The sequence below is a fragment of the Chelonoidis abingdonii genome, chromosome 19 (genome assembly GCF_003597395.2).
Source record: "Chelonoidis abingdonii isolate Lonesome George chromosome 19, CheloAbing_2.0, whole genome shotgun sequence".
Classification (NCBI taxonomy): Eukaryota; Metazoa; Chordata; order Testudines; family Testudinidae; genus Chelonoidis; species Chelonoidis abingdonii.
The window spans coordinates 10,392,089-10,411,013 of record NC_133787.1 but is presented as its reverse complement, the minus strand read 5'-3'; the positions used below and the strand labels follow the sequence as shown (position 1 = coordinate 10,411,013).

General features: G+C 44.2%; 1 protein-coding gene across 2 annotated transcripts in view; it reads left to right on the top strand.

Annotated features, from left to right (window-relative positions):
• NFATC3 (nuclear factor of activated T cells 3) overlaps window positions 1–18,925 on the top strand; it is a 163,502-nt gene that overhangs the window by 24,298 nt on the left and 120,279 nt on the right. For both annotated transcript variants that reach the window (XM_032780949.2, XM_032780948.2), the window contains exon 2: window positions 11,869–13,000. In XM_032780949.2, coding sequence (XP_032636840.1) covers window positions 11,869–13,000 — 1,132 coding nt within the window. The remainder of the gene's footprint in view (window positions 1–11,868; window positions 13,001–18,925) is intronic.

Genomic DNA, 18,925 nt, shown 5'->3' with positions numbered 1-18,925 from the left:
CCTGCTTCTGACCCCTGCTTTTTAGCAGCTACTGGGGCCAAATCGTAGATGGAAGGCAGGTATGGATGGGGAGGCAAACTAAGGGAAAATATAGGAAAAGGAGCCTAAGCTGGTCGTGGACCTAAGAGGAGGACATAAACTTGTAGAGGACAACCGGGAGAGAGGAACATTGTAGGGTGCCAGGAAACTGTGCTCCTTTGTCTAAATTTATGGGGGAAGGGTGGGGTGTCAGATTTAGAGTGGATAAAGGGGACCGCAGGTATGAGAGGGCAGTTGAGGTTGTGGGAAAGGTAGAGGATTGGTGAGGGACATGTGGAAAGGGATAAGTCTCCATCTACTACTTCCATATCCAATGTTATTTCATTTGCCTCTGCACATGCCACTCTTGGCTTGCTGATCTCCGCAGGAGAGAACCACTGATTTAGCCCTCATCTGACTGAGCTTGATTTCGTTTTTTGAATGGACCTACCCAATTTTCAACTTGGTGCTTTTTTAAAAAGTAAGAAAGATACCTAGAAAATCCAAGGAGAGTAACAATACATTTTCAACTTTAACTATCAATAAATGTGTTTCAGAGGAGTCCGCTAACACCAGAAAAAGTTCATTTCTTAAAAACCAAACGTCAGGTATAGAAATGAACAGGTGAAGGATCCAGACAGTTTTTTGTATTTTTTTTTTTTTCCATCCCATCTATCCTGAAATTTACTTTCTTAAAAAGCTTGCATAAAATCCTATACAAAGGTTAACAACTGCTAGGTAATTAAAGCCTGTTTAATTGTTCAACTTCCAATATACAGTACTACAATATTGCCAACTTCATGCGATCAAAAACTGAGTTAAACTCCCCATTCTCCCTCCCCCCCAAAATCATGTTGGTTTTTTTTAAAGATTATATTGTGTTTTGTAAGTCTTTCTCTTGAATTTTGAATATTGCCCACTATTCCACATGTACTGGATGAGGTGATTTTGGCTTCTGATGCAGAGCTCTCACCTCCACCTCCTGCCCAGCAATTAATCCCTGCCCTTCTCCACCTCCATCTCCTGCCCAGCAATTAATCCTGTCCCCCATCAGTTCTGCCCCTCCCCCCCAGCCTTTCAGTTCAGCTCTTTCAATTCAGTCCCCCAGCCCCCATCCACCCCCAGCTGCTCTCAGTTCACCTCCCAGCATGCACCCCATCTGCTCAGCACCCGTCATCAATAAAGCCCTCCCACCCCATCAGCCCTCACTGTCCTCACTTCAGCCATCCTGCAGCCCATATTTCGGCTCTCATAGCCTCACCACTGCTCCTCTTGGGGTTCTTCACCCTCCCCAGACCTGTGGGGTGGGGGTGGCCTCTCTCACTTCCGAGGCTGGTAGAGAAACCCTGGCTGCCTGGGGCTGACAGCGGGAGCCCTGCAAGGAGAGGTTCCTTCTGTCAGCCCTTGCCACGTGAGGCAGATTGACAACGATTTCTAAGTAATTATTAAACCTGACTCGTGATCTTGGGATAGAACTCTGATGTCAGGGTTTCCTTACAAAGAAAATCCTGACTTTTGAGAGTTCTATCCCGAGATCATGAGTCAGGTTTAATTTTATTTAATCATGACATGCAATTTTTTCTAATTCACAAGATTTGGCATTTCTGGTACTATAACACTAATTGCTACAAAAAAAATTAAACTCTTGAATAGCTACTGAAATCTGTGTATTCACAGAAATATTCAAATTCATCAATGCCTCACTTACATTAAGTTAGGTGAACTAAAACTTCAAATATCTCAAATTTTGAAATCTTTACTACACACTTGATTATATACAAAAAGTTTTATTGCAACAATGTTGTTTAGGTTGCACAACAAAGAATTTAGAAGTTAGAAAATGCCAGGTTTAAGGTTGTCTGTGCAAACTCAATTCCAGGCCCTTAAAGTCCGTACTGTGCACTGAATGAGATAGGAGATTTGTGTGGGCAAAGTGGGAGTATGAATTTGTAATTAAGTACAGTATCATAATGCATATGCCCGAGGGGGCACACTTAAGGTTGCATGGGCACCTTAAATCTGAGACTGTTTGCAGTTGCTTGATATAAAAACTTCCTAGGCCTTTTTGAAGAGGAAGAGGTACTGTTCTGTTGTATGCAACTAACATTTGGGCTTTGTGTTTAAAGATTGAAGAATTTTGGTAAAGAGTAATACTGCTTGTGGGATCATAAACTTAATTCCACTTAAGGCTTAACTTTAACCACTACCATTTTGTCTAAGGATGAATAGCTATAAAATCATGTGATCATACATAGAAATAAATTAACTTTCACCACTTTAAGAAATTTGTTGTATAATCCTCCATTTGACTTCAGTAGGTGTTCCGGCTGAGTAACAGGTGCTTGACTGGAGCCTTGAGGATGATCTGAATTTTATTAAATCACTTAGTTAAATCTGAACTAGAGAGATGTGACAGAGTTTTTACACTTTAACATGGGTTGAATCCCATATATATATATATATATATATGAGTCCAGAGTGCTAGTTCTCAAACTCTGGCCTCAGCACAGAATACTGGGCACTCAGCATATGTTGTAATTAGCTTAAATTCTGTCTGTCTCCAGACTTCACTGCTTTGTGGGCATCATCTGAATGTTGTAAGTTGACAAGCTACAAGAGACAGATTTCAGCACTTTCTGTCTACTGGTATAGAATACTAAGAAATAAATATCTGGTAAGAAACGTTGCCTTTTCTAACTTAAAGGGTGGAAAAGTTAATTTTCATACCACACATATAAACCAGGAATCAGTCTCTTGTAGTTAAAGTCGCTACATTAATTTTCCACACAATTCATGTTTGTCTAGTTAGATGAGAGAGTAAGGAGAACAATACTCAGTTACAGTTGAAACTACAGCACATTGTCTTTAAAGAATTACAAATCTAATCCAGCGGTTGAACTGAATTTTGTTGAGATCTTTAGCTTCTTGTTCATACCTGTAAGTTCCTCTTTCAGTATATATAGGGTGTTTTTTTTTTTTTACAACTGTTTATTGTAGGGTGAGACAGTACTACTGAAACTTCAGAAAAAAATGTTTCTGTTGGAAATGATGGAAACTCTTTGGGGAAAATGTCTGTTCTACTTTGCTCTGAATATACATAAATAGAATTCAATTTTATACTTGATAACGTTATGAACTGGATTAGACCTGGTTATGGGTTGAGTTAAAACCTCATTGAAATTGATTTGTGAATCTGTCGTTCAGTTAAACTGTTTGTGAGACAATTAAGGTGCCTACCACTAAAATAAGGCTAGTAGATCCTGCCCAGGAATTTTGGATTGTGTGGCTGGAGTAGCTTTTACTGAATTATTTTTGGTAGGTGTGTATGTGAGGGAGGCAGAACACACAAACTGAAGACAGACAAGGACAGAGAGAAGATTAGAGGCAAGAAAGCCAAGCAGTTGCCTGTGAGCAGAGTGTGATCCTGTAAAGAGAGAGAGAGTGTGTACTTCTGGATCTGGTGTGTGTTAGAGGTTTGGGACTATAAGCTAAGAAACTGCTACTTTTTTTCTTGATTCCGCTTGTGCTCAAGCAGGCCTTTGTACATTCTTCATAAATGAACAAGATTGCATCATAGAAAATAGTGAATTCCATCAATTTCTACTTCCAGGTGGAGTGTGCCCAAAGTCCCTGAACTTTGGTAGCCACTCAGGTTGAAAAGGGACAACAGTAACACTTTTTTCATTCATTTTTAAAAAAGCATGGTGGCCCAAAATGTTTCACTTCTGTGACAAAGTTCTTCCTCTGCCTTGGTGGGTCCTGCGCTTATTGGCAGATTTGCTCACCTCAGTGATCTCCCCCACAGTCTGGATCAACTCCTCCTGTGTTGGATCAGGAGTTGGGAGGTTTGGAGGGAATCCGGGCCCGCCCTCTGCTCCAGGTTTCAGCCCAGGGCCCCATGGATTTGCAGCTGTCTGTAATACCTCTTGTAACAGCTGTGTGACAGCTACACCTTTCTGGCCTACTTCCCCAAGATCTCCTCCAAACACCTTCTTTATGCTCACCACAGGATCTTCTTCCTGGTGTCTGATAATGCTTGTACTCCTTAGTCCTCCAGCAGCACACCCTCAGTCTCAGCTCCTTGTGTCTCTTGCTCCCAGCTCCTCACACACACTTCCTCTCCTCTGGCTCCTCCCCCTTGACTGGAGTGAGCTCCTTTTTAAACCCAGGTGCCCTGATTAGCTTGCCTTGATTGGCTGCAGGTGTTCTAATCAGCCTGTCCACCTTAATTGGTTCTAGCAGGTTCCTGATTACTCCAGTGCAGCCCCTGCTCTAGTCACTCAGGGAACAGAAGACTGCTCACCCAGTGACCAGTATATTTGCCCTCTACCAGACTCCTGCACCCCACTGGTCTGGGTCTGTCACACTTACTTTTATATTTGATGTCACAGTCGTAACTCTGTCATCATGAATTTTATTGCCATAGGCTTGGATTCCTTTTTTATTGATGTTTTAGTAGAAACCACGTTTTGCTTAAGTTTGTACAGGAAATTATGGCAGGATTTTAGTGTAAACAGTTTCAAAAAAGAGAAGTGAGATATATGCAAACAAGGAGAAACTCTTTTTTGAAGAAATCATCTGATCCGTTAACGTAAAACACAATCTGCATGAGCATGCTCTTCTCTCAGCAGTGTCTTCTTCCTATGAAACTGGAATAAAGAACTAAAATGTGATCACCAGCGTTTTGGCAAATATACATGCTGCAGTATCAGAATGTTATAAGAAAATGTCTGTCCACCCTGTCTTCAGACAGGACAAAGGGTGTATCAAATGCCAGGATTTTTTTTTTTCCTTCAAGCTGTATAGCTAACTTTTCCTGTCTCCTTGTAAGGCTCTTAGTATTTTTCTTACCACCATATTAAGCAGGAACCATTGCTTCTCTGCAAACAGTGTGTTGTATTTGGATTCCCTGGGTGAAGTTCTGACTCAGTTGAAGTCATTGTGAGTTTTACCCTTGACTTCCGTGAGGCCAAGATTTCATCCTCTGTTAATTAGTAGTTGAATTTGAAACCTTGTAACTTCTGCATATAGCTAAATGACACCTTTACTAAATTTATTCATGACTAGGTATTCAGTTAGATGTCTCTTCTTAATAAACTAATCATACACTGTATGAACGTATTTCTATCTTTACATTTCTACAGTACCCCGTCCCCTGCAAGATTGTCAGCAGCCTATAAAAGGAACATGCTATCTGACAAAGTGGGTATTCACCCACGAAAGCTCATGCTTCAATAGTTTGTTAGTCTATAAGGTGCCACAGAAATCTTTGGCATGCTATCCTTGTATACTCCTTTGTGACCAGTGAGTGAACATCCTGCAATAACTTTCTCGATTGGGTCATTAAATGAGACATTTATGTATCTAACAGCACCGCCTTCTGAGTGTCTTATTGACAGAAATGTCAACTGAAATAGAAGAGATCTTCACCCAGACTTCTTAGTGGAGAGGCATACTTGGTTGCAACTTGTTCCACCTGAGTTTCCGTTTCACCTCTAGCCCCTGTACCCTAAAGGCACTCTCAATTTTGACTGCTGGAGCCAGGGCTTCTGCAAGGCCATCCTGCCAGCTTCAGTTCTTCTCCAGACAGCATACTGCTCCTTATAGGCTGAGCCTTCAGTCATGCAGGAATTTGGAAGATCGCTCCCTAAGTTGCTTTCCTAAGGTATTCTCCTACTTTGTTCTTTGAGAGTTCCTCTCTCTATGGGTACTGTCCTCCAGCTGAGCTGTGAACCATTTATGAGGTCCAGATTTTCATTAGTCAGTTAGGGGCCAGCAAGCTACTTAAGCAGTTGTAATTACTTACAAGTGGTCAGAGATGGAATTTTTTTCCATAAAGAAGCCCATCATGGATAGAATGGGTGCTGCTTACTCTTAAAGGGGCCAGCCATCCTGTGATAGTTAAGGCTAAGTTTTTGTCATGAATATTTTTAATAAAAGTCATGACCAGGTCATGGGCAGTAATGAAAAATTCACAGAAGCCGGTTACCTATCACTGACTTGTACTAAAAATACCCATGACAAAATGGGAAGCTGGGGCAGCTGGGAGTCCCCCCTGCTGGCAGGTTCCCCCTGCTGTGGCCTGCAGCTCCCAGCTGACGCTGGTTGAAGCCACAGAGGTCTTTGAAAGTTACAGATTCTGTGACCTTGTGACTAAATCACAGTCTTAGTGATAGTCTATAATAAGATATATGTATGTCAGGGGTTCTTAACCTTTTTCTTTCTGAGGCCCCCCACAACATGCTCCAGACACTCCAGGGCCCAGCAGCAGAGTGGGGGCTCTGGGTTGAGGGGGGGGGGTGGGGCCACCTCAGGCATAGGTGTAATTTGACTTCTATATTGCAGGGTCTGGGGAGGGAGTGCCACCTCCACCCCCTGAGTCACCTCAGCAAGCCTGCTGACTGTCTTGAGGGGGACACAACCAAAAATTATAACTCAAAGGGGGGAGAGAGCCCTCAGCTCAAAAAGCCTGAAAACAACTCAGGGTGCAGGGAGAGGAGTAGCTCGGGTCTGTGTGCAGGCATGGGGTAGCTCAGAGCAGGGAGGGGGTAGCTAGGGGCTGTGTGCTGGGAGGACTCCCCCTGCGGTAGCTGCTCCCCGATGACTCTGCCAGCCGTGGAGCCGGATCCTCCTGCCCAGACAGCTCTTACCAGCTGTGTGAGCAAAGAGGGCTGGGAGCTGAGGAGCAGCTTCAACCCCCTGCACCAGCAGCAGCAGGAGATGAGGGAATGCCATGGCTGCCTGCTCCATGGCACCAGCCAGAGCAGCAGCTGTCCTGCACTGCTTGGCTCTGGCTTCCCCCCTACAACCTGCACAGGGATGGGGAGAGGAGGAGGGGTGTGTGTGGTGGAGCTGCCTCAGGACTGCCCTGCTCTTGCGCTGTAGTTTGGGGGGAGCAACACCTGTGTCCCCCATCTCTGCCCATGGGCTCAGGGCTTGGGGCTCTGGAATTCAGTCCTGTTGTTCCTATCTTCAGCCCTGTGAGGGGCCCCAAGGATCAGGGCTTCAACTCCTTGGTTCCTGGCTTCAGCTCCGCGGAAGGTGCTGGGATTCGGGCTCTGGGTTTTAGCCATGGGGCCCTACCCTGAAAGGGTTCGTCAACCCACTGTTGAAAACCAGTGGTCTAGACTGCAAAAGTGTGCTGAATTAGTTTAAGTCTGTGCCAGCCTAGGCTTCTGGCATGAGCAGAACGAAGTTAGCTATCAATAATATGAGTTTTAACCATGTGGTGTGGAGACAATGTCTAAAGCAGGGGTTCTCAAACTGGGGGTTGGTAACCCTCAGGGGATCATGAGGTCGTTACATGGGGGGTTGTGAGCTGTCAACTTCCACCCCAAACTCCACTTGCCTCGAGCATTTATAGTAGTCTTAAATATATTAAACAATGTGTTTAACTTATATGGGGGGGTTGCACTCAGAGGCTTGAAATGTGAAAGGAGTCTCCAATAAAAAAGTTGGAGACCCACTGGTCTAAAGCCATTCATGATGGGAACTGATTATAAACAGGGCTTGATTCTTCCATAACTTTCTTCAACTTCAAAGTGGTGTTTTTTTGTTTGTTTGTTTGTTTTTGGTTTTTTAGGCCATAATTTTTTTAATTGATGTAAGGTTTTCTGCATACCTTGGGAATGGATGCTAATGTACATTTCTAAATAAACCAACTTGCCCTTTTCTTTAAAAGGAATTTTTTAAAATTATCTATTCCTTTCATGACCATGCTGTGAGAACAAAGATTTTTACAAAGATGGTTGATTTCCATTTTTTGAATGTTTGTCTGTAATAGAAGCAGCGGGGGGGGGGGTGGAATCTGGGTGACTAGAGTATATTTTACATCTTCTGATGGAAAATGGTAAATGTTACAAGAGTTTCATTCAACATATCAATCTACCTGTTCATCAATTTAAGCTTGCAGTTTTTTTGTATGAATATTAAACCATAACACATTCTGTTATAATACTGAGGTTATAATATTTGGACCCTTTGTTTAGCTACTGATATTGTATGCTGAATTTTTCTCAAGTATTAAACATTATATGTGGGGAGGAGGGTGTTTAAAAGAAATTCTCTAAAGCATTGACTTCTGACCATCCAAGTATATAACAGATACTCTTAAGTATCTACTGCACTTCTCCCTTCCCTACCCCATGCTTACTTTAAGTGATTTTTCTTCTCCTGCTGATAGATATAGGCCATACCAGCAGAGAAGCATGTGGTCTTGAGAGCTTCAACAATAAGGAGCATGCACTTGTACATCCTCCCCCCACATATATGCTGTTGCTGCCTTCTTCCTGAGTGTAATGAACCTCTGCCATTTACGTTCCCCCAGTCCCTTCAATGGGATCCTGGGCATGAGAGAAGGAATGAAGATTCCTTACCCACTGTGTCAGCTTTTGGTACTTGGACTTCATGAAATGGACTTTCCCTCCTCTCTGCTGCATGGATATTTTTTGGAGGGGATGAAGGGTGGAAATAGTGGGCCTCATACTTTGATATATTTTTTGACCCTTAAGAGACAAGGCAGCGTCATTCTGAGACCAACTGTCCATACTAAATGTCTTGATTGCAGTCAGCTGCAGAGCTGTATGTTGTAGGGTCTTCAGCCCTACAAATTTCTTCCACTTAATGTGGGTAACTGGCAGCAATAATACAGTAGGTTCTCTTTTGTGGGCCAACATTAGAGGAGGATGAGAGACACTTAGTGAGTTTCATAGATATTTGCTGACTTCAGAAGAATTGAGAGACTGGAATTTTGTTGCATTCTAGGTTCTGGACAGGGAGTGAACTCTAGTGGTCATATCCTTCTGCCACTCTTCTCCCACAAAGGCTAACCCCTTCTGGTGTGTCCCTGTCCTGTCTCACTATGCATGCTTTTGCTGAAAACTGGAAACTTGATGACACTCATGTTTTGCCTCACTTTTTTTTGTTTCTGCTTTGTTGCATTTTGTCTGAAGATAGTCCTTGATTTATCAACAGACTTATCAACTTCAAAGTAAAATCTGTGGCGCACCTAGCATAATATTAAGGTGCTAAGAGTAAGAAGTAAAATTACTTGAAAGGACTGTTGGGGACACAGTTGCTTGTGTAATTTCACTGAGTGTTCAGATTGATGTGGGATGTGCATATGACCCAAAAATCCCTCTTTCCCAGTTTCAGGCTTGCAACTCAGTTTTTAGAGCAGGGGTGGGCAAACTACGGCCCAGGGGCTGCATCCGGCCCTCTAGATTTTTTTAAATCCGGCCCTCGAGCTCCTGCTGGGGAGTGGAATCTGAGGCTTGACCTGCTCAGGCGCTCTAGCCGGGGGGGCAGGGTTGGTGGCTTGCCCCACTCCATGCGTGCCATGGCTCTGCATCGTTCCTGGAAGCAGCGACAAGTCTCCTCCCCGGCTCCTACATGCTGGGACAGCCAAGGGGCTCTGCATGCTGCATCTGCCCCAAGCGTCACCCCTGCAGCTCCTGTTGGCCAGAAACCATGGCCAATGGGAGCTGCAGGAGCAGTGCCTGCGGACAGGGCACTGCAGAGAGACTCCTGGCTGCGCCTTTGCATAGGAGCTATAGGGGGGGACATGCCGCTGCTTCTGGGAGCTCCTTGAGTTAAGCATTGCCTGCAGTCTGCACCCTGACCCGCTCCAGTCCTCAGAACCCTCATCCCTAGCCTACCTCAGAGCTCGCACCCTTAGCCAAAGTGCTCACTTCCTCCCCCCTGCATCCCAACCCCCAATTTTGTGAGCATTCATGCCACACCATACAATTTTCATACCCAGATGTGGACTTGGGGCCAGCCACAGCAATCGCTGCGAGAGCAGCTCTGCAGCCAGCTGCTCTGGTGGCCCTGGGCAGCTGGCCCCTAGGTTCCCCCATTGCGGCAACAGCCAGAACAGCTGTGGGGCCCCCCAGGGCTACCCCATCCTAGAACTCCCCCCCCCCCCCCCGGCTCTGCACACCTCCTTGGCAGCGTCCTCCACCCCCCGCAGTGTGCAACACCCTCTTCCCCCCTGCCCCCCAAGATTCAATCATGAGTAAAAGTCATGGACTGGTCATGGGGCTGGGATTTTTTGTTTGTTTGTTTTTATTTTTTTGCCTGTGACCTGTCCATGACTTTTTATTAAAAATACTCCTGATTGAATCGTAATCTTAGTCATGCATTATTGAGGTTGGAGTCGCCACTGGTAAATTCACTGCTTTTATATGCTCTCTTATTGGAGTAGGTAAATAACACTGGTAGTGGCTCGTTTCCAAAGGATGCAGTAGTCACTATTAGGAAATTAGTGTAGTTATAACTGTTGGGTGACTGTTTTAATTATCATAGTTGTCACAGGGGAAAATGACCATTTTCTCTTGGTGCAGACTTATTTCTGCCTTCTTCCTCCCACCCCACCCTATCACGGTATGCTTTTGCTCGCTTGCTTATATTCTTGGTGCTTGCCGTCATCTTGGTCTTGTCTCACCTCATCTGTTTATACTGCTTCCAGCAGTGGCACTGTTATAGAAGTTGGAAAGCTTTGGGAGAAAGTAGGGTGGGGAGGTTGCATACAACTGTGTTCTGTGCCACCTGAAACAGCGGATAAAGAGCTGGAGTTGATACTTTTCTCTGCAGTCTAGCCCTGTAGGATCTGGCCAATAGGAGGAAGAAGGAAATTGCAGTGCGGGAAGCTCAGAGGGGATTACAGCCTGGAGGAGGATGCTGAATTTATTTCACTCTATTTACATATACTGGGAGAGGATGGCATCAGGGTGAATCAAGATGTGGTTTTTTTGGTGGGGCGTGGGCGGAGAAATACTCCTCAACCTCCAGTAATTGTGTTCCTCTGCACCTCTCTGAGCAGGAGCAGCAGCAGCAGCTGGTAGTTGGAGGCTTTCCTTAGCGGAAGAATAGCAACAGATGGAAAGTTCCAGTGGTAACAAGCAGGAGAGAGAGCCTTGTAGGCCACTCTAATGCTTCTTGCTGATCGAGCTTCTCCAGTGCGGAGGAGGGGGATGGGAGAAGTTGGCATAGAACTGAAGGAAGCAACTGCTGACTATCTTTACAGGGCTTACATGCCACAGCTTTTATTTCTGCCTTGTTTTAATGAACAGCTTTTATTGACTCTTGGAGGGACTAGAGTTGGAAAACTTCAGTCTGAAAACATTAAAGGTTGAGGAAGGATTTCTGGAATAGAAGTGCTCAGGAAATCTCAATTACAAACGGCCAGAAAGCGTTCAACCAATCAATCAAATATAGATCAACTATAATTGAATGTTTTCTGGCTGTTTGTAATCTGTACACACAGGTATGACTTATGAACATTTTCTGTTACTGTAGTATTCTAATTTTAAACATGGTAAATGTTGCTAAGCATCCTATTCTAATACTTTTAATAAATGTATTTTATGGAAAGCTGGACTGCACTAAAGTGAAATCTCTTTGTATACTAACAAGGAGAGCAAATTTATTGGAAAAAATGCAGAAAGTTAAATGTATGAATTAAGTAATGAAGTGACTGTTCTTAAAACTTTCAGTGTTTTATGGAAAATACATTTGAAAATAAAGATTGCAATACAAAGATTTTTATCTGTATTTCAGGGTATAAATTACATAACCTGTTTTCAAGTGTACAAAGTCAATATGTATCATTAAAATCACTGCTATGCAATGTCTTTTTTTTAATTAAAATATTGCCACTTTATAACGGGTATTTAAAAAATCTGAAATAGATTAAGGCTGTAAAATTTGTTTGAGGTGTTTAGTGGGAAAGCTGGAGAGCATTCAGTACCCTGGGAATTGCCTGGAATAACTAATAACTATCAGACAAATAAGTGAAACTTCATATACAACGTACTACACTTTGACTTTTTTCTTTGGTTCTTTTTTCAGATCTTGAACCAGATGATTGTGCATCCATATACATCTTTAATGTAGACCAACCACCGTCCTCTGTAAATCAGCCAATTTGTATCCCTCACCATGGATTGCAGTCACACTCCTCTCCTCTGTCTCCACCAACCAGACTGCAGGGTCATAAAAACTATGAAGGAACTTGTGAGGTACCAGAATCCAAATACAGTCCACTAGGTGGACCCAAACCCTTTGAGTGCCCTAGTATTCAAATTACATCTATCTCTCCTAACTGTCATCAAGGGATTGAAGCTACTGAGGATGAATTGCACACAAATGGCCCAGAAAACGAATATATGGAAAGGCCTTCAAGGGACCACCTGTATCTTCCTCTTGAGCCATCATACAGGGAATCATCGCTTAGCCCAAGCCCTGCCAGCAGCATTTCCTCCAGGAGTTGGTTCTCAGATGCTTCCTCTTGTGAGTCTATCTCTCATGTTTATGATGATGTAGACTCAGAGCTGAATGAAGCTGCTGCTCGATTTACCCTCGGATCTCCTTTGGCATCTCCTGGTGGTTCTCCAAGGAGTCCAGGGGATGAATCTTGGCAGCAGCCTTATGGATTTGGGCATGCCCTGTCTCCTAGACAGTCTCCTTGTCATTCTCCTAGAACAAGTATTACAGATGAAAATTGGCTAAACCCTAGACCAACATCAAGGCCCTCATCGAGACCTACATCCCCCTGTGGGAAGCGACGACACTCCAGTGCAGAGATTTGTTATGCCGGCTCTCTGTCTCCTCACCATTCTCCAACTCCATCACCTGGCCAGTCTCCCAGGGGAAGCATAACAGAAGACACATGGTTAAACACTTCTCTCCATAGTGTACAAGGTCTTAGTCCTGGCCTTTCACCATTTCAGTGTTGTACAGAGACTGACATCCCTCTTAAAACAAGAAAGACTTCTGAGGATCAAACTGCTACCCTGTCAGGAAAAATAGATTTCTGTTCTGAAGAACAGGGTAATTTATCACCATCCCTTGAAACTGCAATAGATGATTGCTCTGGATCTCAACATGCATTGAAAAAGGATTTGCCTGGTGACCAATTTCTTTCTGTTCCTTCGCACTTTACTTGGAACAAACCAAAGCCTGGCCATACTCCTATATTTCGGTAAGTGATATAAAAATGTAGGAGTTTTTCACTTTTCTGAGTTTTACAGATGTTTAATGTATTTATATCTCGATGCGTTAGCCTTTTCAAAGACAATTAATTCTATTAGCAATCTGAATATTATAATTAGAAAAAAGTTCATTGGAACCACCAGATCTGCTTCATTGTTAAAATATTCCAGCTACATTATAATGCAGTAATTATTTAGGCTCATATACTTCAATTTGTTGAATGTGAGCAGACTGTCCTTGCACAGAACCCCATTGAATCAAATAGAGTTTCACAAGGACAAAGCAGTTGACCAAATGCAACTTGTGAGATTCAGGCCTTAAATTATAAGTTGTTCAAGGAAGAAATACTCTATTCCTATTCCCAATGCTTAGTGCATTTGGGAGCAATAAACTAGTAGTAGTAACCTAGAAGAGCAATAAGATAGTAAATATGGCTAAGCAAGAGTGATAGGCATATAAAGAGACGCAAAATGGATGAGATACCATCTTTGGAACAATGTCTGGTGATGAGAGAGACAAGCTTATGAATCTCACAGAGCTCTTCTTCAGACCAGAAGTTGGTCTAATCAAAAATATACCTCACCCACATTGTATCTCTAATAGACCTATAAAGGCATACCGTTTATTTGTATAGAGCTGTTTTTTTTAAATTCGGTTTCCACTTCTTTTATTCATTTGTTTTGCTGGAATCCTAAAGCGTGAGTGTATCTGGTTATTTTCCGCAATGCCACTTTGAAATCTGTGCAAACCGAAGTAACTGGTGGTTGCTGTTGTTTGTTTGCAGTCTGTTTAGCTGCAGAAGTGGATTGACATCTCAGTGCATCAGCACAATTGACATGTACAGTCTCTTCCCCTTCTGCCCTGTTTTTCAGCTGTTTTTTGTTTTTCTGTATAAAAATAGAACATTAAGAAATAATCTTTTCCCCCTCCCCACTCCTCTTCCTCTCTCCCTACTCAGTAGAAAGCTACATACTGCTCAGGGTGGAGGGACGGTATCTGTTCATAGCTTTGTGGAGCATGGTCTTATGATCTTTTGGCTGAAAAGAAATGCTTGGATAAGTGGGCTCCTGGCTGAACATGCAGATGTAGACATTTATGCAAGTCACTTGAGGCATCTTTCACAGAGCTGCTCACCACTTTATTCACCAACAGCTGCAGATATTTTGAAGTGGAGTGGGCGTAGGTGAATATAGGGTTAGGCAGCATTCTCTGGTCCTACTCAGTGGGCTAGTCTGATGCCTCTCCAAGAGGGTCATGGTACCTCTCAAGATACATATGTACCTCTTTCCCTTGATCACATGTAAAATTGTCAGGGAGAGGGGCTCTCACAAACATCCATAGATGTACAGCCCTCAGGATCACCTCATCTCACAATCACAGCTCTTCTAAGCTGTTCCAGTTAATTTCTCCACCATTCAATAATGTAAATCTGACACGACTGAAGTGCAGTGCATGCAGATAATGCCCAGTGGCTATGGCCACCTCTAGGAGGGCACAGTTAGGATTGTGTGGATATGTACCTTAAACGATGTATTTCCTGGTTTTCAGACATTTGTTTTACTGCACTCAACATTCTGAAAGGACATGATATAACTGGTTAACCTTAGCTCTTCATTAACAAAGGTTTTTGTCAGTAAACATATGGCCATTGTTATAAGTGAAATGAGTCTGTGGCTGGTTCAACTTATTATTTCATATTCAGGTTCATTGGCCCACAATGGGTTTCCAGTTGTTTGGTGCTTTGAGGCAGAATCAGACTTGTCCATTAGTCACAGAGTGCTAAGACCTTCTAACAGCAAAACTAGCCAGTTTGTTCTGTTTCCACAGCTGCCAGAGGTGAAAGTAAGCGGGTACGGTACGGTGTGCCGGACCGCACCAGCTGCCCGCAGTGGCCCAGAGCCCTTCAAATCCTGCCTGCGGCTCCGGTAGCCGGGCTGGGGCCAGAATTTAAAAGAGCTCGGGGCTCCCCGCAGCGGCAGGAGCTCTGTGGCCTTTAAATCCCGGCCCTAGCCCAGCAAAGCTCTGGGTTGCCCATGGCAGCCAGAGCCCTGGCCCCTTTAATTTTCCCCTGAATCCCGGGGGGCTCCCAACCACCTCTTCAGCTGGGAGCCCCTGGTTGATTTAAAGGCTCTGGGACTCCCAGCCACAGCTGGTACCCTAGGGCCTTTAAATCTTGAGGCCATGCCTCTTCTGCTTGAGGCCATACCCCCTCAGGACTCCGGCAGAACCGGTAAGTCCTGTAAGTTACTTTCACCCCTGACAGCTGCATAGAAAGATTCCAGACCACCTCTGCAAAGCACTTACTTTCAGAATTTGTATGTTAAAAATAGTCTTTCTAAAGCTGGATACCTTTCAACTTGACACACAAACTTGAGAATTTATATGACTTGAATTGAATTTCATTCTGAGTTAAATGAGGAAAAATAAAGGAAGCAAGAAGTGTAAAGTGCTCCTCAGAGTATCTCCAGACTTGCATTGAATGGGAGCTATTCTTTTCTGTTCCCAATGAGAGAGTTTTCACTTCTCAGAGAGCATATAGAACAGGGGTGGGCAAACTTTTTGGCCCCAGGGGCACATCTGGGTGGAGAAATTGCATGCAGGGCAGGCGGTTGGGGTGTGGGAAGGGGTGCAGTGTGCAGGAAGGGGCTCAGGGCAAGAGATTAGGGCAGAGGAGGGTGCAGGATGTATGAGTGGGCTTAGGGAAGGGAGTTGGCGTGCAGAAGGGATGCAGCATGCAGGAGGTAGTGCAGGGAGGGGTGCAGAGTGTTGGGGGAGCTCAGGGCAGGGAGTTGGGGTGCAGGAGAGGTTCGGGCTTTGGCCAGCACCACTTACCTGGAGCAGCTCCAGGGTGGCAGCTTCGCACACCAGTGCCCAGGCAGACTCCCTGACTACCCTGGCCCCACGTCACTCCCGGAAGCCGATGGCACCATGTCCCTGCGGCCCCTGGGCAAGGGGGGGCGGAGAGCTGTGTGTGCTGCCCTTGCCTGTGGTACTTCCCTCAAAGCTCCTATTGGCCGTAGTTCCCCATTCCTGGCCAATGGGAGCTGCCGGGGGGGGGGGGCAGTGGCAGTGCCTAGAGGTGAGGGCAGCACATGGAGCCCTCTGCCCCCCACCCCCAGGGGTTGCATGGACGTGGTGATGGCCGCTTTTCGGAGCAGCGTGGTGTCCATGGCACTTCGGGGATAGCAATATCGCGGGCCAGATCCAAAGCCCCAAGGGGCCGGATCTGGCCTGCAGACTGTAGTTTGCCCACCCTTGATGTAGAATGAACTAGCACTTCCACTGGTGAACCAGTTTTTCTCTCTGAAGCAGCACTCTCCTTGGGATTTCCCTCAAACGTGACCAGACATTTAAAAATGGAGAATGTTTCCAGTGGGAACACAGTCTAGTTTTGTACCAGGAGTACCTTTTAATTCTTTCCTAAATTTGATTTCTAAAGCAGAATGAGAATCTTGCATCCTTTCTCAGTTTCTGGGGTCTTCCACCCTGAGCTTCCTAAGCAGACCAACCTGCCTGTGAAAGAGAAGGTTGTGGTCTGGTGAAAATCTGTTTTATTTGGCCAAGTTAGAAAACATATACAGTTCTTTGTTTTAAGGTTCTGGCACTGCATAAATAGATATGCAAACTATACCAAATGAAGACTTCCATCTATGATCTCATTTTTCAATTGGCTATAGATGTGTGTGTGAAGAATAAAGTTGACTGGAGTTTTGCTTTGAGATGCATAGATTTATCTGAAATAGGATTTGTGAGGATGAGTATGTATAAATAATGCATGTTAAATAAAACTGAAGTTAGATGTAGCTAATAAATCATATCAAATTAGGCATGTGTAATTAATGAAGCAGAGGTTCACAGGAGTCCTTGCCGCATTGAGTGACCTTACTGTTCTGTGAATTCTACTCATGTCTTACATGAGGCCTGCAACTGCTGTAGTTAAGGACATAAATTAGTTTGATTTATTGAAGTTTTTTCCTAAATGCTATTGGAGTCCCCTCATTCTACAGTCTCAGGATATCCTTAAAATATAAGGGATTTTTAAGAGCTGGTCTACATTGAGAACATACATCAGCTTAGCTGCGTCTCTCAGGCTTGTGAAAAGTCCACACCCCTGAGAGACATTAGGTATGCTGTCCTAACCCCCAGTGTAGACAGCAGTATGTCAACAGAACTTAGCTACCACCTCTTGGGAACACATCCTGTTGGCACGTAGGCAGTGTCTACACTGCAGCAGTGCAGCTGCACTTCTGTAACAGTTTAAGTGTGGACATATGCCAGTAAAAAGTATTCTTGCACTGGATGAGCTTTGAGGATTTATTTGTCGTATAGTAGGATGATAAAAAGCAGTTTTAACTTAAATCAGATTAAATGTGTTTATACTAGCTCACATTAGGATTTGTTGGGTCAGTCACCCCCTTCCCAAAATAGTAGTGAAAGCTGCTTAAAAAATTGACCCTTTTTATGACTGAGATCCACCTGTCTGGAGTTGTTGGGTAATGTAGTAGAGCGCAGTATCTGTTCTTATCAGTTTAATATCTGATATGTTTTCTATTTAAATGTAGCTCATACAAGCCATTACACAACTCTTTTTGTCTTGCCTGTCACATAATGGTCCTTTTTGAAAAAGATATATTTCAGTTTTCTCTCTATTTTTAGTAATAGTAAACAAAGCCAATGACAGCTCTCTGCAGATTTTTTTTTGCCCTGTTACTGTGTTCTCTCCATTGGTATGAAAAGGAAAGATAAAATGATTGGTAGATCAATATTGAAGTTCCTTTGGGCAGTGGGGAGACTTGATGACACTCCTGCCCTCCACTCACCTTGGGTAAGTATGAGTAACCCCTGAACCTTCCTGCCAGCGTTACCATGAAGACTTCATCAGCAGACAATGCAGAACACTGTGAAAATGGAGAGCGTGATAATAAAGCATATGATTTGAGGTGGCATATGAGGGTAAGCTGCATTATATACAAAGGCTTTGGCCAGTCGCTACACGCATGGGCAGATGAGGCTTTTTGCTCAGGCTGACCACTCATCTAGGAGAAGGACAACTTGAAAACCAAATTCTGCACCAGTGTCAGCTGCTGTACTTACTTATAACATCTATTGCATCAGCGTGACAACAGCTGCTTGGGCAAGAAAGTGGAAATGGTTCTGAACAAACATGGCTCTTAAATCCATTCATAGTGCAGGTTGTTCAGACAACTCATTTAACTCAGTTAATTTACCAGGGTCCTGTGGCGATGGTGTAGTGGGGATGAGGACAGGCTGAGGATGCTGTTGGCACTCCTTAGTCACTCTGCAGACAGGTAGCCTGAGAGTGGTGATTGTTTTCCCACAGACCAAGACAGATGTGGAGCTCATATTCTCCTGAGGTGACAGAGCAGGCCTTTTTTTATGCACAGCATTGTTTTCCCCAGTCCAGGGAAAGGGGACTGAAAAGAATCCTGAACACAACCTGCCCTTTCCATACCTGTCAAGCCACTGCTCCTGGTTGGTCATCCAACACAGCGGTCACAATAAAACAAAAATTCACAGACTTCCATTTGGGTAATGGAATGACCAAATAAAGGACTGTAGAACAGCTCTTATTGCCAAAACACTGATGATGTGTAACAGACATTTCTGCCCTCGGAGAAACTAGACTCACTGATGAATCCCACCTTGAGGTGGGATCAGGATATACCTACTACTGGATTGGCAAGGCCAATGATGAGCCAAGGCAATTGTGCGTAAGGGTAGCCATTGTGCTTGACATTGCCAGAGGCTTGACTTGCTCCCCACAGGAGTCAATGACCAATTTATGGTGCTCCATGTAAACTTGTCCAGAGACTGGTATGCCACCGTTATCAGTGCCTACGCACTGCCAGTAACTCTTAGGAGGAGGAGGTTGGGCAGGTGTTTTATGAAGATC